Source organism: Sminthopsis crassicaudata, chromosome 2, assembly GCF_048593235.1.
Source record: "Sminthopsis crassicaudata isolate SCR6 chromosome 2, ASM4859323v1, whole genome shotgun sequence".
In the NCBI taxonomy this organism is placed as follows: Eukaryota; Metazoa; Chordata; class Mammalia; order Dasyuromorphia; family Dasyuridae; genus Sminthopsis; species Sminthopsis crassicaudata.
In genome coordinates this window covers 316,891,877-316,914,432 of record NC_133618.1, presented here as the reverse complement: position 1 = coordinate 316,914,432, position 22,556 = coordinate 316,891,877, and the positions used below count along the sequence as shown (strand labels likewise).

Below are 22,556 nucleotides of genomic sequence, written 5' to 3'. Positions count from 1 at the left end.
ATTATTTTCACTAACTAGGTGCTAAGCCTCACTTTTATTTTTAATACCGGCAAGACTACTAGTACTATCAGAGCCCCCAGAGTAAAGCCAATATTGGCCTATTCTAATTACAGTACTGAAGATGTCCCTTTAATGCACAGTCTATCTTTTTGTTAAGAAAAGAGTTTGGATAAGATAAGCCTGCTGCTTCCTGCTGTGCCTCAGTAGTAGTGTGGTAGATTCACATGGAAGCCTTTAATAGAAGCCATTAAGAATGGAGGGAAAGCCCAGATTTCTTAGTATCTGGAAAGGGCATTGCTAAAGGGGAAGACAGGCTTTCTGCTGAGCTCCTTCCTAAAAGCCATTGGGCTGATTTCTTCCTGCTATGATGCTTTTCTGATTGATGTCAGATACCAAAAAAAAAAAAAAAAAGTTACACTTTAGGCACTTCACCTGAAATGGTTGGGAGTGGGGAGGACAATCCAAGATGGCAGCCTGCTCTATTTTTTAAACAAAAGCTAATAGAAAAACAGTGCATTCTTAGAACAAGCTGACCAGGACTTGGGATTCAACTGAGAAGTGTTGGTTGTTTCTAATCTATGCATTTAAGGAAGGTTATAAAATCTAGAGAGATTAAATATTCAGTCCTCCTTCACTCCAAAGAAGTTGGTGACATTTTCCTTAGAGAGTTTCTCTTTCTCTTGTAAACAGCACTGTCTGCTCTTTTCCCCTTACTTTTTTGTTCTTGTTATTTTTTGGTTTTGCTTTTCTTTTGGCTTCTTTCTTTAACTTTTGCTGCCCTTTGAAAACTACATCTAAGCTGAAGATTGTTTTCCCTGTATTTTTCTCCCAATTTTTTTCCCCCCAAAGCCAGAAAATGAGCAAGGTCGTAGAACTTCCTTAGAAAAGTTCACTCGCAGTGTGGTAAGTTCAGTTGTGCTTTTTTTCCCCTCCACCTTTTCTTTGGTTTTTTTTTGTTTTGTTTTGTTTTGTTTTGTTTTGTTTTGTTTTGTTTTGTTTTGTTTTTGTTTGTTTTTTTTGGGTTTTTTTGGTTTTTTGGTTTTGGTTTTTGTGTTGTTTTGAGGTTTTATTTGGGCTGGGATGAAGTTTGGTGCTTTTCTCGCCTCCAATACCCTTGTGCCCTGTTTGCAGCTTCTCTTCTAGGGATGGATTTGCAAAAGAGGAAACTTTTTTCTAATAAAAAGCTGCCTGCACAACTACTGAGTTTCAGACCTGGGTGTGTAGTCTTTCTGCCCTTGCTTTTAGAGGAATGGAAGAATCCATATACCTCTATGAGCTCAGTAGTTCATGTCTTTTCTGCAATAACCCAGAAAGGTCATTACTGTGCACACAGAAAAAAAATAAGTTAATTATTGGTCAAATGTTCATTTGTAAAATTAATATTAATCAAACTATATACAAAAAAGAAAAGAAAAAATAACAACTTAAAATTCCCCCTATGAACTCTGGCAGCAAAGCTGGGATCAGTCCCAAGTTGACATCGCTGTAGCCACTTGCTTTTGCTATGTGCTTGTAGAGCTGTAATGGCGCATGATTTCAAGAAGTGTCCTTTAGCGTGCATCCACTGTGGTGTCTTTTGCATGAATTCTTAACCACAGTACATACCTCTTCTTCTTCCTAAAGTGACTGGGAGATGAGGGCATAGTGCATAGCATTGACCATTATGGGAAGTAGGGATTATGTGCCTGAAGTTTGTTGATTAGAGTCATTTGTTATCTTCTCAAGATAGACTGTGTGGCAAAGTCCATTTGACTCTCTTAATTGCTTACCTTTCAATCACACACCTATAATGTAATAGATGAGTTCAACATTGTACAAGAGGCTCAAATAGTCAATAGTATGAGAAAGAATCAGAGATGGGTGGATCTTCCATGTGGGTGAAATAAATCAAAGATCATGACTTCTCCTTCTATCCTATCTCCTGCCAATACTTGGCACTGCATCCTGTATCCAGAAGGTACTCATCTTATTAGGACAGTTGTTAAATGACCAGAAGCAAGAACCTGGACAGAAAAGTACCACATTTGCACTGCTCAAATATAATTAGAAGGGACCAAAACCAAATTATGTGACCCTAAAGTTGATGTTTTCCTTCTTGTAGGTTAACATTGATATTCTTTTCCTTCTTCCTAAGAAAGGAAAGAAAGAAGGAAATGAGTATATTAAATGTTTACTATGTGACAGACACTATACTAAGCACTTTACAAATAGGTTAGGTGTTATTATTATCTCCATTTTACAGCTGAAGAAACAGAGGCAGATAGAGGTTAAGTGACATATCCAAGACTATACAGCTAGGAATTGCCTTAGGCTGGATTTGAACTCAGTTCCTAACTCTGGACCTAGGTCTATAGACTTCACTACTCAAATGTCTGAAAAAAAAAAAAAAAAGACATAACATCCAACTATTGCAGGAAATAGTGATGTGGCCTTTATTTGATCCTCTGATTTAAATTCTAAGAAACTGGAGATGAATACAATTATTTTGCCTCTCCTAAATTTATTAAAATATGGCCTTGAACACATGGCTTGACATGGAATGAAGAGTAAACAAAAAAATTAATAGATAATAGTTGATGTAGATCAATTGATCCTCTTCTCTTGCTTTCTATCTCTATCATTTTTTTCATAAGATAGAGAGATATGTAGCTATAAAGTCCCTCTGGTTCACTCTTACTCTATATAGGTGAATCCTTTTATTCAGCTACCTCCACTTTAGGTAACATGATAATAGTAGAAAGATCATCTAGGTAATAAAGATAAAGAGCTGAACTTAGCAACAGGTACTTAGGTACAAATCTTTCCTCAAACATTCAAACACTCATTAGCTGTGTGACCTTGAACAAGTCATTTAATTTTAATTCTATTTAATTTAATTTAATTAAGTCATTAATTTTAATGATCCTCAATTTCCTCATTAGTTAAATGATAATAATAATAACACCTACCTTACAGGGATGTTCAGAGGACCAAAGGAGATGATATAGGTAATGTACGTTGTGAATCTTTTAATTTTTTTTTTACTTTTACAATGTTTTTTTTTTCTCTTAATAGTATTTTATTTTTCCAAGTACATGCAATTTTTATAAAATTTTAAGTTCCAAACGTTTTCTCCCTCCCCTTAGTTACCTTCTCACTCTCCAAGACAGCAAGCAATCTAATTTAGGTTATATGTATACAATCATTTTAAACATATTTTCATATTAGTCATGTTCTGAAAGAAAAATAGAATAAAAGAGGAAAATCATAAGAAAGAAAAAAACCAAAAAAAGTGAAAATGCTATGTTTTGATCTACATTCAGTCTTTCTGTGGATGTGGATGTGGATGTGAATGGCATTTTCCATCACAAATCTATTAAAATTATCTTAGATCACTGTATTGCTGAAAAGATCTAAGTTTACCTTAGTGTATACAATGTTCTCCTGGTTCTGCTTACTATGCTCAGTAACACCAACATCAGTTGGTGTAAGTCTTTCCAGCTTTTCTAGAATCTGCTATGCATTGTCAATCTTACGGAAATATATAAACTCTAGTTCTTATTATTGTTGTTCTCACTGAATCTCTGGAGGCAGAAAACCTGGATTGTGTTTAAACTCAAAAAAACTCATTTAAATTCTGTGACCTTAGGAAATGGTCATGAAGACAGGGGTCATGTCATATCTAATCTTTTTTCACTGGAAAACCAGTTTTTCTGAGTCTCATTTTCTTTCTAAAATGAGGATAACAGTTCCTGTAAAACTTTTCTCACAAAATAATGAGGAAAATGTTAGGAGTTGGGTTTGAATCCCACCACTTACACTTATAGGATCCTGAGCGAGATCTTTAATCTATCTGTGGCTTAATTTTCTCATCTGCAAAGTGTAAAGAGGAGAATTTTTGATTCAATGAACTCTAAAGTCCCTTAGAGTTCTAAATCTATGATCCTTTATTTGGGATCTTCTGGGAGATCCTTCAGGGAGTCCTTTGGTAAGAGAGCTTGCCAAGTCATTTTTAGGGCTGCTTATCTGCCTTTAGTGTTCAGCTTTCACTCAACTCTCACCTGTGGTTCCAAGAAGCTGTAGCATTCATAGCAGCCACACACTAGTAAAAACCATCTCAGCAGATGAGCTAAATCAGGTCAAGTGTAGTCAATAGACCTCAAATCCATTGGTGAGTTTGGGGGGATGTCTACTCCAAATATTGCCCCACAGAATGGGTATATGAGTGAGAATAATTTGTGCAAATGGCCATGAAAGCAGCTGAGGCAGGTATTAAGAGCACTCAGTGCTTGATCAGCATCAAAAAATATCAGGGTCATCCACTGCATACTGGGCAATTGCTGGACACCTTAACTTTTGTCTTGCCACTAGACTTCAATGATTCTGGAAGACAGAGAATCTGCTGACTTTATGCAATTCTGCTTCACTTAAATCTAATTCATGTGCAAGTCAATTCATCATCATGTGATATCATTGGTCCTCTTTGAAGAAGAAGGACAAACAATAACAAATTTGTGATCCTAAGAAATAGTGATAACTAAGGAAGATAGAGAAGGAACGGACCTATAATTGTATTTAGTACGAGGTATTCCTGGGTAAGGAAAAGCTCTCTACCAATGCGGACTAAGGTACCTTCTTGCAATCTGTAATTTAAAAGAGATGCCTACAGCACCAAGAGGGAAAATGACTTGTGCAAGACCACACAAATGTTATGTTAGAGGTGAGAACTGAGTCCAGGTCTTGGTACTAAAGGCAATTTGCTTTCCACTATGACAAACTGCCTGATAAAATAAAAAGGATTTGCAAAGCATTATACAAATAATAGCTATTATTTTTATTTTTACCATCGTCCTCTAAAACACTATTTGAATGTGAACATTTTAAGAGTTCAGGTCAACAAGGGAAAAAAAACAAAGGTCTATAAAACTTAGCCCCACATCCTTAACTGGAGCACTTCATCTCTGTCTCTAGAACTGATTTGCTCTCTATCAACAATGTTGAGGGATTTTGCAAACAAGTCCAAAATGTAATGGATAGGCAGCCATGATTCTCAGGTACAAATTGAAAGAAGGTCTAACATGGGTAAGATGGGAATAAGGATATGAAAGAAGACACCTAGTTTCTTGACAAAGCAACCCAAAAACTCCCCAAGACCCTTTCTTAGGTTACAATCTTCATTTCTAATCAATTAAGTCCTGCCAGCCATCCTTCTACAACATCCATCCCATCTGCCCCCAGAGCTCTCAAATTAGTACATTGTTACCTCTTCTCTGAACTCTTTCTCTTAAGAGGGTTTTCAGCTTTTCATCTTTCCCAACTAATCACAAAAACCTTCTATATGCATAGTTATGGATTTCTTATACCATTGCTCAAAAATCTCAAATGGCTCTCTATTACCTAGGGATTAAAGTCCTTAATCTTGCCTGGCATTCGGAGCCTACCACAAACTTATGCCACCCTATCTTTTTAGCCTTATCTCATGATCTAACCAAACTCTCCAAGTAAAGCTTACCATTAGTCTCTGGGGCTTTGTTTATAATGTTCACTATGCCATAACTGTTGAATTTCTACTTAATTCAAATGCTACATCTTTCTTGACACCTTTCCTAATTCTTTGTATCTGTTATGACCCCTTACAGCTCTTCTGTAATGCTTTGGTGTATTTTTCATGTAATCATACATATTACAATTATCTATTGGAGTCATTTCTCCTATTAATTGCAAATTCCATGTGAACAATTCAACCTCTGTTTCTGCCTCAGCACCTAGGACAGTTCTCTGTCCAACATTGTGTTGTTTTGGTTGTATTCCATTCTTTGTGAGCCATTTGGGGTTTCTTGGCAAAGATATTGAAACAGTTTGCCATTTTCTCTTCCAGCCCACTTTATAGATGAGAAAACTGAGGCAAACAGATTCACACAGATTCTAAATATCTTAAGTCAGATTTAAACTCATGAAGATGAGTCTTCCTGATTCTGTCAAGTGCCATATAACTGTCCCTTCTTCCCAAGTTAATTGCTTAGTAAATATATCTGAATGAATTGAAGGTCTTGTGAGAAACATTTACTATGTGTCTTTTTGTTCTCAAAATGATTCTATTTCTAAAGTTCTCATGTTCAAGTAATAAAGTATTTGGAATATAAAAGCAATAGACATATGCCAAATGTATGAAATGCTCATTTGGGAAAACTTTCATGCGTATTTCAGGGCATTCTGAAAGCAAAATATTTTCCTAACCTCCAAATCTTCAGAACTTGGAATGAAAAATAAGCCTATAAAAAGACAGAGTGACATAGGATTGTAGAGAGCCTTGGATGCCATTCTAATCCAAACATTTATTAAACACCTACTTACTATCTGCCAGGCACCATGCTAAGATAAAAGAGTTTGCATTTCTTCTCTATGCAATAGGGAATTACTAAAAATGCCCCCCCATTTTAACATATTCTAAACTTAGTGAGGATTATGGTATCATTGAGTGGGTTGATTCCTTGTAACCCACATTACATTTGTAATAGAGGGATATGGAGGGTCAAAGATATTGTCTGTGATCATAGAACAGAGGAAATCTAAGTGCTCACTTAGGAATGGAATGAATCCCAGACTTCAGTCTCATTAGTGTGGAGCTAACTGACCACGTAATCTGTGATTTTCTAACAACTTTCTGGTTGCCCTTTATACATAATGTGAGAAATTGTTAGAAGAGAAGTGTGGCATGAATACTTCATCTAAGACATATGGAAGAATCTCACAACTGTTTATACCAGAAGAGACAGCACAAGTAGGTAGGTAGAGTACTTGCCCTCTGAAGCAGGAAAACTTCAGTTCAATGATATATACGGACTGTATTACTTGGAGCAACTCATCAAACTTCTCACTGCCTCCAACCAACTCTCTAAGACTACAGGTTGCAGAATAATTGGTATAGGGAATTTCTTCATCTAGAATTCCCTGTACTAATGTACATCAAAGTTGATCTGGCAGGATAGATCAGGCGTTCCACCAGTTTCTCTTTATATAAGGAGTGAATCAGGGGGAATGTCTGATTAGTCCTGCTACAAATAAAATCACAGGCATGGCCAAATAATAAAAATAGCAATACCAAAACTGAAAAGATGGTTCGGCATAACTCTTATGTCATATGTGGAGAAGATAAGAATTTGTAAGCATAAATAGACTGCCAGTGTTGTCATAGACCCAGTGAGAACAAGAGAGTAAAGCTAATTAAGCCCTATATTTAGGTACTATCCCAAAGACCTGGGGTCAGACTAAGTGTCATAAAATTTGAAAGGGATCTGAGAAGTCACTTGTTGCAATCCACTCATTTTATAGTTTAAAAAAAACCTGAAGAAAAGAGGTTTCTAATGCTATCTCTTTAATGACAAAGAATTATGAGTTACATGGTCAGTTGACAAAAGTACTGAGAGCTTGGTCAAGATTAAGATTATATCATAGCTGTATCTTTTCAAAAAGTGGAACCTTGAATTTTTTTTTCATTTGTAAAGGAAAGATTTCACAAAATAATGTTTTAGAAATTAAAATATTCTCTCAAAATACTCAGGAAGCTTTGAAAAGGGAATTTCTTTTGAATGTTTAAAGGTGTCTTTTTAAAAAACTCTTGAATTAATGCTTTTCAAGGATGTACTATAGAGGATATGAATGTGACTCATCATTCTCCTAGCCAAAGTAATGTTGGATGAGCTTTCTTTCCAATAGCACATGCTTATCTGAAGTTTCATCCTAAGTCACCAAGAACCTTAAAAGTCAGAATGAAACTCAGCTGAGGATGAGCTGTGGTTTGGTAGGTTGAAACCACAAAGTTTGTGGAAATCCCAGCTCAAACTGACCTGGAAAATTCAAGTTTCAGACAAGACCATTATTGTGAGATTCCATGAAGTCCCAGTTACAGAAAAACTTTATTATATAGTAGAATGTCAAGTCAAGTCAGCAATTTGACATCAGCTCAAGTAGATGTTTTGATTCTTTTCTAAGTATACTGCAGTGTGTTAAGCAAGCTAGAGTTAAAGATGTTTTAGGGATTCTACCCCAGAGCATTCAGCAGAAGAAACCACAGCTAGAAACATCCGGATAGTCACTGTGGATTTCATTACCACTGACTTTTCAGATTATTGGGCACCATCTATGGTAGATGCATGTTTGGAAGGAGAACATTTCCTGAAGCTTGTCTCTGAACAATATGCCAAATGTAGGTTTGCTGCGCTTCCGGATTTGTGGCCAACATAGATGACAATGTGTCAGTACTTCACAGTACTGTCCCCTCGGAAGCAGCTAGGTGGCAACTAGGTAGTATAGTGGATAGAGCACTGGATGTGTTCAAATCTGACCTTACACACTTACTGGCTGGGTGACCCTGCGCAAGTCATGTAACCCTGTTTCTCTAAGTGTCCTTATCTAAAATGAGCTGGAAAAGGAAATGACAAATCCCTCCAGTATCTTTGCCATGAAAACCCCAGATGGGGTCACAAAAAATAGAACACAATTAAAAAACAAAAATACTGTACTCTGGAAGTCTCATTTATATAAGGCTGTCAAACTTAACAACAATAAAAACAAACAAACAAAAATAGCATGAGGCAGCATGGAAAGAGTGCTAGATTTAAAGTCAAAAGTCTTAGATTCAAATCCAGTTTTGTCTCTCCCTGTATATGTGAACTTGAGAAAGTAATTTAATTTTCCTGATCCTTAAAATCCTCATCTGAAAATGAAGAATTGAGCTTCCAACTCTCTGAGCTTCCTGAAACTGCTAGATAACACAGACAATAGGCCAGAGTGAAGAAGGACCCTTTTTAAATCCTGCCTCCAATTTCAAAGCCAGCCTTAGGCTGTATGACCATGGAAAAGTCATTTATCATCTCCATGTTATGGCTGAGCAAAATGAGACAGACAGATGTTAATTGTATCTACCTCCCAGAGTATTTGTGAGGATTAAACAAGGTAGAACTTATGGTAGGCACTTAATAAGTGTTTGTTTCTTTCCTTCTAGCTTTTGTGCTACCTAGATCCCCACACTATTCTTTTGCAATAGATAATACAAGCATTTGTATCTTTCTAGATAAGGAAACTGAGGCTCAGTGAAATTATGACTCCAGCCCAAAGTCACTCTGATGTAGACTTTATACTGTCTCTACTAAATAATCAAACACTGAAAACATTCTCCTCCTTGTCAAATGCTGATGCCAGGTGCTAAACTTGAAATGGTCAGATAATAGTCTTCAATGAGAAAGACATGAAGAAAAGGATATTTTGCCCATCTAACATAAGCAAAAACTTCCTTTTTTTCTTTATTTCTATATTTTTAGAACACTCCTTTTTGATTATTTTGATATTGTTGTAATCATTGTACAATTTTCCCAACTGTTTTTTCCGTTCACTTCACATCAGTTCATGATGGTCTTTTACTGCTTCTCTCCATTTGTCATATTTGTCATTTCTTACATCTCAATAATGTTCCATTAGATTCATGTAGATTTACCTGAGAGTACATATTCACACACATGTCCACCTTTTTATCCTAAATTAGGAACTGCAGCTTTGGGGATAGATCTGCATAGGTCCAAAGAAAGAGCTCTGAACTTGGAGTTGGAAGACCATAATTGAAATATCAACTATGCAAAATTGAAATTGTGTGGCCTTGGTCAAGTGATCTCCTCTCACCAGATGTCAGTTTCCTCCTTTGAAAAATTAGAGGTTTGATCGTCACTAAATTAAAGGTTACATCGTCTCTAAAATCCACTCCAGATTTAGCATATGGATCCAAATGCCAACAAGACAGACTAGTGAGCTCAGTTTTCCTCATATATTTTAAAGAAAAGATAAGCCTCTAGTAGGAGTAATAAGGACCAACAACAGAAGACCCTAAGCTCAGCCTCACATTGCTAACTGTATCATCAGTCAACAAGTACTTATTAAATGCTAACTTTGTGCCAGACCCTGTGCTGAGCATGGGAGATAGAACTAAAAGCAAATGTAGTCCCTGATCTTAAAGAGCTGATTTCTAATGGGGAAGACAAAATACAAATTGCCAGATACATGCAAGATATAAACAGAGATAATGGAAGAGAATAGAATAAATGGACAGGAAATGATTGGTAGGTCTCCTGCAGAGGTAAATCTTAAAACTACAAAAGTTGAATTGGCCTTGAAGACATGAAAACTCGAGTTCAAATTCTACCTTTGTGACGGCCTAAGCAGAATGAGTAACTTCTCAGTACTCTGAGCAACTCTCTAAGTTAAGTTTCAAAGATGACAGTTTGCATTGACAGAAGGAGTTTCCTCAGCCAATAAAAGAGGACCTCAGCTTTTTGAGTCATAGATCTTTTGGCAGCCTATGCAACCTTTGTTATAATAATGCTTTTAAATGCACAAAATAAAGAAGATTGAAAAGAAAACAAATTAGTCATCAAAAAAAAATTTAAGTTCCCAGACCTTAGGTTAAGGGCTTCTTTTTCTGTACTAGTGAAATACAGGTCCAATTCCTGTCTTTATCTATATAAAAACTGAGATAGTATAGTTGATAGAAGATTGGGCCTTGTTAGGATTACTAGGTGAGAACTCAGGTTGTCTGGACAGTGACAAGGTGAGTTCTCACCTAGTAATCCTAACAGGGCCTGGTATCAGGAAGACTGGAATTCAAATTCCACCTCAAACAATTATTATAGTAACATTTAAAAATTTTGAGAGACAGATTCTGCATGATTAGTTATTCTATTAACAATGCAAGCATTTTATTAATAAAAGTAATAAAATAAAAACACTCTCAAATGCCAAAGACCCCGAATGATGGTGGGTTCACAGTTTGATGTTGTTTGTCCATTGATCTTGAAGAAGACTATGATATCAGGGAGGTAATGCCATGACTTACAAGTGAATTGCATTTAAACAAGAGAGAGCTGTGCAAAGTCATATAGCTCATTTTCTACTCCAGAGCCATCTGGGTCCAATGGCAAGATATAGAACAGGACGACTGGAAATGGTCCTGGTTTATATGCCGTTTGAAGAATAGGTATTTTTGATGGTGGCAATCACCTCTGATTGCTGAATAATTAATGAGAGAATGAATGTTACAATAAGAAGTGGGCTCACTCCAATGAGGTGCTAATGTCATTATTGAACAAAAAGACTATCTCTAGACCCAGATCATCCTGAGCCTTAAGCAAGCTAGAAGAAGGATCTACCTCCCCACAAACTTGCTTGAGTGGAACACAATGGGCAGGAATTTAACTTAGATAAGATGAGGGGAGGGAAGAGAAGGAGAGGAATGTTTGGCAAAAGTCAATAATATTCTTCAATGGCTGGGCTATTAACAAGGAAATAAGACAGAGACTCTTACCCATAATTAGTTATTAATAATCATTTCTCTCATTAGATGTGTACCCCTGAGCAAAACTCTTTGCCTCATTTTCTTCAACTGTGAAATAGGAATAATAACAGCACCCTACCTCCCAGAGTTGTTGTGGAGAACAAAATAAATAATATTTGTAAAGTGTAAAGTAATATTGTAAAGGTGCTTATTAAATTCTGGTTTCCTTCCTTTTTATTACATATAAGGAGCAATTAAATGAGCAGGAATTGTGAGTTGAAGATGGGGAGGTTGTCAAAGTCCGGGCTAGCTCCTCTGAAGGGCTCAGAATCAGCCCTAGTCAGGATAAGCAAAAGTCTTTGCCCCATGTTGGCCGCCAAAATGTAAAGGTCCTGTTGTCTCTAAGTCATAATCCTTCTCTGGGAGGAGATCTCTTTTCTGTAAAATCTTTTCCTCGTGAGCAGGTTTCTTGGGAAGCTTCTGGAGCCTCCAGCCAGAGTGAAGGTAGAATCTTGAATCCTCTTCTTCCTGAATCCTGGCTCTGAACCTCCTAAAGCTTCCCTGAAGTTCTCCCTGGAAGTCTTGTTCTTCTCCCAGTCTAGACTCTCCTTCCAGACTCTAAGTTGCCTCCTTTTATCCTCAAAGAGAATTGGCTTGTGAGAACGACGAGGTGCTTGTGGGAACTCCTTCAACCAATGAACTTGCTCCTTTTAAAGGCTGTGTAAACTCTTTTTCAGGATTCCTTTTTAAAAATGTAAACTCCTTTAAATGTGTAAAGTCCTTTTCAGAAGTCTAAAGGTGTAAACTCCTAAAGGTGTGAACTCTGAGCTAGAGAATTGTTTAGACAACCTGAGTTATCATCTTGTAATCCTAACAGGAGATGATGGCAACACATCCCCTACAGAATCATGTCATCGCTCCCTTTTCTTAAGTGCCTTTTTTTGGAGTTTAAATAACCAAAATGGGCTGTGACTAATCCATAGGTCACAAGGACTCTTTGCCTTATAGACATCCATCTGACAATCTTAGCCTGTATGCCAAAGAATATAGCAATAGCAGGAAAACTGAGTAGAGATCAGGAGACTTCTAGAGCCAACTGTCACCCTCCCTACTCAATGAAAAAAGAGGTGGTAAGAGAACTAAGGGAAGTAAAGAGTCAGATTCAATTCTATCCCCTTCCTCAGGGAATGCACAGGAGCTGGATCTCAGTGCTGATGCCAGCTGCTAATCCAGAAATAGAAGTGGGGCTGGCAAGACATAGGTAAAAAAGAGCCCTCAATACAAAAACAATGTATTTCAGCCTAAGCATTTTTATTATAGCTTTTTATTTACAAGATATATGCATGGGTAATTTTTCAGCATTGACAATTGCAAAACCTTTTGTTCCAACTTTTCCCCTCCTTCCCCCCACCCCCTCCCCCAGATGGCAGGTTGACCAATATATATTAAATATGTTAAAGTATAAGTTTAATAATATATATATGTATATTATATATATATACATACATACATTCATGTCCATACAGTTATTTCTTAAACAGAGCACTGGACTGGATCTGAGGAGATCCAAAGACAAAAAATAAAGTCCCTTTCCCCAAGGAGTTTGCATCCTATTTTGGAGTGGTAGTAGAGAATAGAGGGATAGATACAATGCCTTTGCATAGAGAAACAGATAGATAGATAGATAGATAGGTAGATAGATAGATAGATAGATAGATAGATAGATAGATAGATAGATAGATAGATAGATAGAGGTGTTGGGGTTTTTTTTGTTTTGTTTTTTTTATAAAATACCTGAGCCTTGAATTAAAAAAAAAAACAAAAAAAACAATTTTGTCTTCTACCATCAGTTATCCTAAGGGTAATGGATTGTTGTAAAAATGAGAAAAGACAACATGCAAAGTTCTTTGCAAGTAAACCTTTAATCATTACATATATGCTCTTTTTGTCATTTTTAAATCGAATCTCCTTCCAAAGATGGTACCAAATGGATCAATCCTGTCTCATCAATCCTGATGGGGCTGCTCTCCATGGGCATTGACCAATTTCTCCATGGGATCTATTAAATAAATTTCCTAGGAAGGATTCTTCATCAGTGAGGGTTTACAGATTCCGAAAGCTCTGTGGATAGATTTCAGGGGAATCTATAAATTTGGGTGGGGGTAAATTGCTTCAATTTTCATTCAGCTCTAGTTGAAAGGTAAATTGCTTCAATTTTCATTCAGCTCTAGTTGAAATTTAGCATTTCTTTCCATTAAGGATTTAGCAATAAATATTATTCTGAGAAGAGGTTCATATCTCATTTGATCCTCATAACAACCCTGGGGGTGGGGGAGAGGAACAGCTAAGTGGTTCAGAGAATAGAGTTCTGACCCTGGAGGCATGAAAACCTGAGTTCAAATTGAGCTTTAGATAATTACTAGCCACATGATCCTGAGCAAATCACTTAAGCTTAATTGCCTCAAAAAAAAAAAAAAGAAGGAGGAGGAGGAGGAGGAGGGGGGGGGAGAAGAAGAAGAAGAAGAAGAAGAAGAAGAAGAAGAAGAAGAAGAAGAAGAAGAAGAAGAAGAAGAAGAAGAAGAAGAAGAAGAAGAAGAAGAAGAAGAAGAAGAAGAAGAAGAAGAAGAAGAAGAAGAAGAAGAAGAAGAAGAAGAAGAAGAAGAAGAAGAAGAAGAAGAAGAAGAAGAAGAAGAAGAAGAAGAAGAAGAAGAAGAAGAAGAAGAAGAAGAAGAAGAAGAAGAAGAAGAAGAAGAAGAAGAAGAAGAAGAAGAAGAAGAAGAAGAAGAAGAAGAAGAAGAAGAAGAAGAAGAAGAAGAAGAAGAAGAAGAAGAAGAAGAAGAAGATCATACACACAGAAAGAAAAACCCTCTGGGATGTAGGTGTTCTGTTTTATAAATGAGGAAAATGAGGAAGGCAGAGGTTAAGTGACACCCAGGATCCCAGAGCTAGTAAATGTCTAAAGCTGAAATTGAATTCAGTTCTTCCTGACTTCAGTCCAGCACTCTAGCTGCTTCACCATATAAAACGTTTTTTAAAACTTTAAGAACACTTTTTTTCAATAGGAACCTTTTAAATATATGCTCAGGTGTTATTTCTGGAAACCTGGAATTTAATTTCTATCTCTGCTAATAAGACCTTGGACAAGTCTCTCATTTGATATTCTTATCTTTAAAGTAGATAAGTTGGAACAAATAATATTAATATCAGAAGCACAATTAATCTAACTCTTTCAGCTTTATGATGCACTTTTCTTATGAATACCATATGATGGCAGCAAAAGAGATTTGGCTATGGTCACAGAGCCAGAGTCAGAGCAAGGACAGAAACCTCGGTGTCTCCTGACCTAGTTCAGTGCATTTTCCACTAGACTATTGTCTAGGATATTCTCTAAGGCTTTTTACTACTGAAACATTCTATAATGAATTTTCAAGTTATAGTCTATAGCCAAAGAAAAGATGGCTCAGAGTTAAAAAGTCATCTGGTATGCAATTAGACATATGATAATAATGGCATAATATTTTCATGTTCCTGCCAGAATTTAAAGCAAAGGACCAAAATATGGGTAGAATGCTGACCTGCCTGAGAAATTAGAATTACTGAGTGATATGTTTGTAAATAAATGGCAATACAAGGGATTTGCATAGCCCTTTCCCTAAGGAACTCTGTTTGTTTGCAGCCAATAGCTCCCAGAAAGAAGTCAGTGCCCACTGGGCCCACCCTTCCAAAACTCTAGCCCCCAGCCACCCACACTATTCATTGGGGAAGAGAGATGTGTGCAGCATAGCTTGTGAATGCCCTGCCATGCTGAAGAAGAGCCATCTGGGAAGAGTTTGCCTTTGGCATATTCAGAGCTGCCACATGATTTTCCTCCTGCCTCAATGCATCTTGGATTCCCAGGGGCCCATCACCCATCAGAGTGAATGGAATATAGGCATTTGAGAGTCTCAATAATAACCTTAACCCTCACTCTCATGTTTAGCTTTCCTCATTGAAGAGAGAAAGCCTTGAACTAGCTTGTTGTTGCATCCATTTTTGATGGATGATGAAATAGGTGAAGGGCAGTCCAAAAAAGTTGAATCAGCCGTGAAGTCAGAATTAGTAGCCAGAGGATCTGAGTTGTTCTCTGAAATTCTAATTCCCTCAATCTCACACTTCTCTCTCTTGGAATAAAGAGCTCTCTCACAGCTGATGCTGCAACCTGTGTTGCAAGAGGTAGCCAAATGGTTCTTTCATTCTACTATGTCCACTATAAGAGAAAACACAATGACACATTAGATTCAGGTCGGGAAGCTACATTAGTCAAGGAATAGTGATAGCATAGCTCTGTGAGGGGGAAGCTCCTGAAACCTACATTTACTCCCCTGACTAGCCCAATCCCTCTTTCTCCTTCACATGTAACTGCAAAGTCCCTTGCCTGTATTTTCCCCAGCCCTAATTTTCTGAGCAGTCAAGTACAAATCCAACTCCTCTGAGCCAAAAAGCACAGCTGTATGTTGGCAGCAGCTGATCTCAACTCCCAAACAGATCCTGCCAGTTGTTTTGGAAAGACGGGCTTGTGGGAGGAGGTGGGGGTGGGGAAGGGGAAGGGGAGATGAGGTGGGAGAATCTATTTAAAGAAATAACCCATGACCTATTTTCTTCCCTCTCTCATCTCAGGAGAGACTTTCTCCTTGAATATGTCATGGTGTTAGTAGCTACTGGGGGAAAAAGGGGAGGATTTTCAATCTGTTTGGCATCATAGGAATAGAGATTTAGAATTGTAAGAGATCAAATCCATTTCCCTCATTTTACAAATGAGGAAAGACCAGAGACTTAATGACTGCTCAGTAAGAATATAAGTTAGGAGTTAAAGCCAGGTCTTCCTGACTGTCCTGTGCAAAAGAAAAAAAAAGTTGTTTACAAACAAAACCTATTGTTTCAAAAGACATGAGTCTCTACCTCACCCATAGGGAGCACCTGTTTTGGGGAAAGAGAGAGTCTTTGGCAAAATAAATAATTAGCCAGCAAACAAACAAATAAATAAAAGATGAAGAACAGAGGCATTCGGTCTAATCTATTCAATATCAAGGCAGCTAGGCAGGAAATAGAAAATCAGGCAATATAAGTACCATCTTCTGTGAGGATACGAATGTAAATTATATTGGGGACTCAGGAGAATATAAAACTGTGATTTCAAATGGAAGGGCAGAAAGAATGAAAGCATCTAGGTATAAGTAAAGACATAGCAAACCCCTAAGAACCAACCTAAGGGAAGAAGCAGCTGCCAATTTTAAGATAAAGTAGCATAAAGAGAAAGCTGCTTAGTATTGCAAAGACTAAGGAATAGAGCTGGAAGGTATGCTAGAAACTACCTCCTTCTAAGGGATCTCAGCAACTTTCATGGATTCATCTATCTGTTCTATACAGATGCTTCCCTAGGCTACACATCCAACTCATCTCTCCTCTGAGCTTCAATCTCACATTTCCAATTACCTTCTGGATCTCTGCAGCTAGGTGAGCCCTAGACATCTCAAATCAGAACTCAGTATCCCAAACCTGCTTCTCACTTCCCTGTTTTTGACAATAATATCTCTTCTCCCAATCACCTGAGTTTCTTGGACCTAGAAGTAGTATTTCACTCTTCCCTCTCTTCACCATTGTATCAGTGCCTAAGTACTTCACCTTTTCAATAACTCTCATTTAATCAATAAGCATTATTGCTTACTCATTTCTGTGCTAAATACCAAAGGAGACAAAAATAAAAGCAAATAGTCCCTGCCTTCAGGGAGCTTACATTCTAATAAAGGAGACAATATCCTAAATATAGAGGTATAGAAGCCACTAAATATACTACAGTGGTTAAAGTCCAATCTAGAGTCAGGAAGACCAGAATTTAAATATGGCCTTAAACACTTATTCATTGTATGACTTGGGGGAGTCTTCTAACTTTTGTTTGCCTCAGTTACCTTATCTGAAAAGTGGAAATAAAAATAGTACCTACCTCTCAGGGTTATTATTAGGATTGAATGAGATAATATGTTTTGTTATTTGTCCTTGATTCTCGAAGAAGACTGTGACATCAAGGAAGTAATGCCATGACATGCAAGTGAATTGGATTGAAGTGAGGGATGGCTGTGCAAGGTGACCTACCTCACTTTTCCCTCCAGAGCCATCTGGGTCCAGTGGCAAGATATAGATCAAGATGACTGGAGATGGCCCTGGTCTTTTTAGGCTAAGGTTTCAGCAGATCTCAGTTGTATACACAAGATCTCTACAAAAAATGGTGCAAAGTAGAAGAAGATGCTATTGTCTTTGGGAAAAAAGAGAAAATAGAAAAAGACTCCTGCAGAAAATAGGGCTTGAGTTGTATGTTAAAGAAAACAGGGATTGCTCAAGTGGAAATGAAAAAGGAGAACATTCCAGGCTTGGAATACAACCAGCACAGAGTTGGAGAATAGAGCATCATATGTGAGAAATGACAAGTTATCTGATTTTGATGAGTAGAGATCATGTGACAGAGAGCAGTATTTAAAAAGACAGAATACATAATGATAGACTAGATTGTGAAAAAAATTTTCAGGCCAAAGAGAGGAATTTATATTTGCTCTTAAAGGTGCTGGAGAAGACTTTTGAGTTTGTCCCTTGGGCAGCAAGGAAATGAAATCAGTCTCTACTTAAAGAAATTAATTCTGACTGAATAAATACTGAAGCTGAAGTATAAATACTTTGGCTACATAATAAAAAAGCAGGGACTCATTAGAAAACACCTTGATGCTAGGAAAGATTGAAATCAAAAGGAGAAAGGTGAGCAGAGGATGAAATGTTATCATGGAAGCAACAAATATGAGCTTGGACAGACTTCAGGAGATATTAAAGGATATCCACACCTGGTGTCCACAGTATATGGGGTCACAGAATCAAATGCAACTCAACAACAGCAACTACAGCAAAGAGAGTTATTGGAATTTATGGGGGTGGAGGAGAAGAGCAACATGAGAAATGGACATACCTGTGCTTTAGGACAATTACTCTGGCAACTGTATGAAAAAAAGATTGGAATGGGGAGAGACCTAAATCCAGAAAATGAATCAAAAGGCTATTGCAGTACTGCAGAGAAAGGTGAGGAGAGATAAGCCAAAGTAGTTGCTGCGATTCAAGATAAAAGGATAAGAGATGGAGTAGACAGGAAGAAGATATTGGGACCTATGTGGGGTGAGTGAAAGGAATCAAGCAATGATATAACTAGAAGGATAATGCCTTCAACAATAATAGGGAAATTTTGAAGAGGAATATATTTGTGGGAAGGATGTTAAGGACCATGTCTAAGTGTGAAACCCAGAAAACCTATAAAGGGGACTGTAGCATAAAAGGACAGGTCAGTTCTCCCAAAGCCCCTATAGCTGTGAATCATAACACACTTGAAGGAATTGCAAAGCAGCTTTTACTGAGCCAGATGTTGCTTGTGAATTGGGAATGAAATAAATCGGAAGCAAGAGGGAAGAGAGAGGTCAGAGAATGCAACTACCTCTCAAACTCTTTGTATTGTTATCATCCTCTCACATGAAGGGATATTTTCTGCTGGTCAGAATTAGATCCCCAGCAGTCAGGAGCAGGTTGCTCCCATAACAGGAAAAGGTGATAAATTTTGTTTTGGACATGCCGAGTTCAATATGCCTGTGGGACATCTAATATGAAATGTCCAGTAATTTGTGATGTATCCTGAAGCTCAAGAGCAAGGCAAAGTGTTTATTAGGTATAGAGATCTGAGAAACATTAGTATTGAATTGATATTGAACACATAGGCTGATACAGTCTCCAAGAAACAGAGAAGAGAGAAAAAAATCCAGAACAGAGCTTTGGGGTGTGAAGGGAGACATGGGTGAAAATTCAGCAATGAAGACTGAGAAGGAATGGTCAGATGGATAGAAAGAGAATGAAGAAAGTGCAGGTTTTATGAAAATCCAGAGAGAAGAGAATATTCAGGAGGAGAGGTTGGTGAATATTGCCAAGTGTCCCTACAGATCAAACAGGATGAAGATGGGGAAAAGGCTATTATATTTGGTCATTAAGGTATCACTGATAACTGCGGAGAGAATATTTTGAGTTGTAATGGTATCAGAAGCCAAATTCCATAGGTTTAGAAAAAATGAAAAGAGAATGGAAAATATCATCCCTAGAAAGCTTTTTAAGAGGAATTTAGATGAAAGAAGAGACTTAAAGGAGGATTAAAACTAGTGAGGCATTGTAGGGTCTACTGATGGGAAGAAAGTCTCTGTAGGCATCAGGGAAAAAATCAGTGGTTAGGGAAAGGTTGAAGATTGTAAAGAAAATGTAATAATGGGAGGAAATCTGCTGGAGAAGAGGGGAGGGGGATAAAATCACATACATGTGTAGAAGGGCTGCCTTTGTGAAGAAAAGGGCCACATGTTCATAAGAGATTAAAGGCAAAAATGATGAAGGATTATGTCAAGAGGATTTGAGAGAAGAGGTAACGCATCAAGTGACTACAATTTGCTTGGGAAAGTATGGGATGAGAGGACATGGGGGAAAGGGTGAGTTGGTAAAAAAAAAAGTATTGGGTGAGGCTTGAGTATAAAAGAAGATGGGAATGACTACATCACCCTAAATGTATGTATACCATAAAGCCCCCTCATCCAGAGCCTTATATCACTTCTCTCCTAGACTATTTTAACACCCTCCTAAATAGTCTCCTGATATCCAGAATTTCCTCTCCAATCCATCCCCAGACAGTTGTCAAATTGACATTCTGTTTTTCAATATTATTTTATTTTTCCAAATGCATGTAAAGGAAGTTTTCAACATTCATTTTTGTAAAACTTTATGTTCTAATTTTTCTCCCTCCTTCTCTTACCTCCCCTCTCCACAAGAGAGCAAACAATCTGATTCAGGTTAAATATATGCAATCCTTTAAACATATTTCCATATTTGTCATGTAGTGCAAGAAAAATTGGACCAAAATGAACAACAACCAAAAAACAAAAAACACAAGAAAGAAAAAAAAATGTGAAAATACTATGCTTTAAGGATCCACATTCACTCTCCACAGTTTTCTTTCTGAATGTGATTGGCATTTTTCATTCCAAATCTATTGGAATTGCCTTGAATCACCACCTTGCTGAGGAAAGTCAAATCCATCACAATTGATCATCACATAATCTTGTTGTTACTCAATACAGTGTTCTCCTGGTTCTGCTCACTTCACTCTGTATCAGTTCCTGTAGGTCTTTCCAGGCTCTTCTGAAATCAGCCTGCTCATCATTTCTTATAGAATAATGATTTTTCTATTACCTGCATGGAGTATACCATAACTTATTCAGCCATTTCCCAACTGATGGGAATCCACTCAATTTCCCGTTCCATTTTTGCACATGTAGGTAGGTCCTTTTCTCTTTTATAAGACTACTAGATCAAAGGTTATGCAGTTATATAGCCTTTTGGACATAGTTCCAAATTGTTTTCCAGAATGATTGGATCATCAAATTGGCATTCTTAAAGTATTAGTCTGACCATGTCCCTCTTGTCCTTGAGATAAAACACAAATTCCTTTGTTCACTATTTTAAAAGTCTTCCTTTATCTCCTTAAGGACTGGGATAGTCTGACTGTTATCTATATGTATGTCAAGTTACTGACACATAGTAAGTACTTAGTATTCCATTGCAAATACATTATTTTTGTTTATTATAAATACCTAAATTAACTAGAAAGGACATATGAAGAAAGATGCTATCTGCATCCAGAGAAACAACTTGTTAAAAAGAAGCATAGAATAATATCTATGCCTAAGATGGGAGGGAAGAAAAAAGAAATATACTTGATAATTTTGTTGTATATTTGAAAGGATTTGCACTTTCATATACAACCAAATTTTTTATTGTATTATGTTATGAAAATGGTTTTTATTCCATAAATCAAAAAGAAAAGGAAAAAATTTTAAAAGAAAAAAATTTTTAATTAAAAAAAATGTTCAGTAATTAAGCTCCCTCAATTAAAGACAAGAAATCTGAGAATAAAAGGGAGGAAGATGATTTGTCCAACACCACATTCATTAATCAGCAGAATCAGAATTAAAGTAAAAAATGATGACTGAGAGTTTGAAAATCATAAAGACTAGGACTCCAGCACTCTCCTTGAGAACTCAAGATCCATACTACACAATGAAGCAATAATATAAAGAAGGCAATGTGACAGTGTAGAAGAGTGAAATGAGTATACTAGGTTTGGACCAAGCAACCTCAATTTAAATCCCAGTTCTTACATTTAACAGTGTAATCATGGGCATGTCACTTAACTTCCCTTCCCTTAAGTTATAATATACTGCCTTCCAGAGTTGTGAGGAAAGCTCTTTGCAAATTTTAAAGTACCTTGTTAATATGAATTGTTATTGCTATTTTAATGGTTATTTGCATGATGCCCAGCACATAGTTAATACTTAAATGATTTTTGATTGATTAAATCAAATTAAATTTTAAAAAATAGTGGACTTCAATACAGGAGAGCTGGAACTAAAGGAAAGAATTTCCATAGAGATATTATTCTGAAACTAAGTTTCCCTCGTGGTCAAGAAAATAGATCAGAGGAGTATAGAGTTGATAACTGGGAGTTCCAGTTTGGGAATTTGAACTGAAGGTTAGTATACTGGAGACTAAAATGAATACTAAGAGATTGACTAAAGGGCTTCCAAATGTTCCATAATCTCCTGAGAGAAAGGCAAGACAGTGTGATACGCATGTCTGGTCCTTTCAGGGAACAAGATACTCAACTATTAAATGGATGACCAGTCGCTTTGAAATATTTGGACAAAGGCAAGGGGAGCATGACTATGTGGGGCTGAAGGATATTGATATGGGGAGCATGACCCTGAGGCAGAAGCTGACCACAGTATTGGCAACACTCAGTGGAAACTATCTGTGCCATCTGTGCTACAGTACTGTGCTCTAAGGGAATGATGCACCCGGTTGGTAATACCCTCCCTCCAGTCTTCTGATATAATGTGTTAATCCTCCTGTTCAAGCATCCAAAGTCTGAAAATTACGCTGGCCCATCCACCCGGACCAGATTGTATATCTGTATTAGAGAACAGTGAATTTTTCATTACTAAGATTTATGTAATAAAACTAAATGTTGACAAATGTATCCTTGACACTTTTGGAGATCACTAGTGTCATTCCAGAGAGATGGTTCTCTCCATGGATTGATCAACATGTTTATCTGACTTGGAAGATGACATTGAAGCCATGAAGATAACATAAGCTGAAA

At 37.1% G+C, this 22,556-nt stretch overlaps 1 protein-coding gene across 2 annotated transcripts in view; it reads left to right on the top strand.

The window, feature by feature from the left end:
* The window catches only part of RGS6 (regulator of G protein signaling 6), a 657,670-nt gene that overhangs the window by 612,847 nt on the left and 22,267 nt on the right, over positions 1 to 22,556 (top strand). For both annotated transcript variants that reach the window (XM_074290125.1, XM_074290124.1), the window contains exon 17: positions 850 to 903. In XM_074290125.1, coding sequence (XP_074146226.1) covers positions 850 to 903 — 54 coding nt within the window. The remainder of the gene's footprint in view (positions 1 to 849; positions 904 to 22,556) is intronic.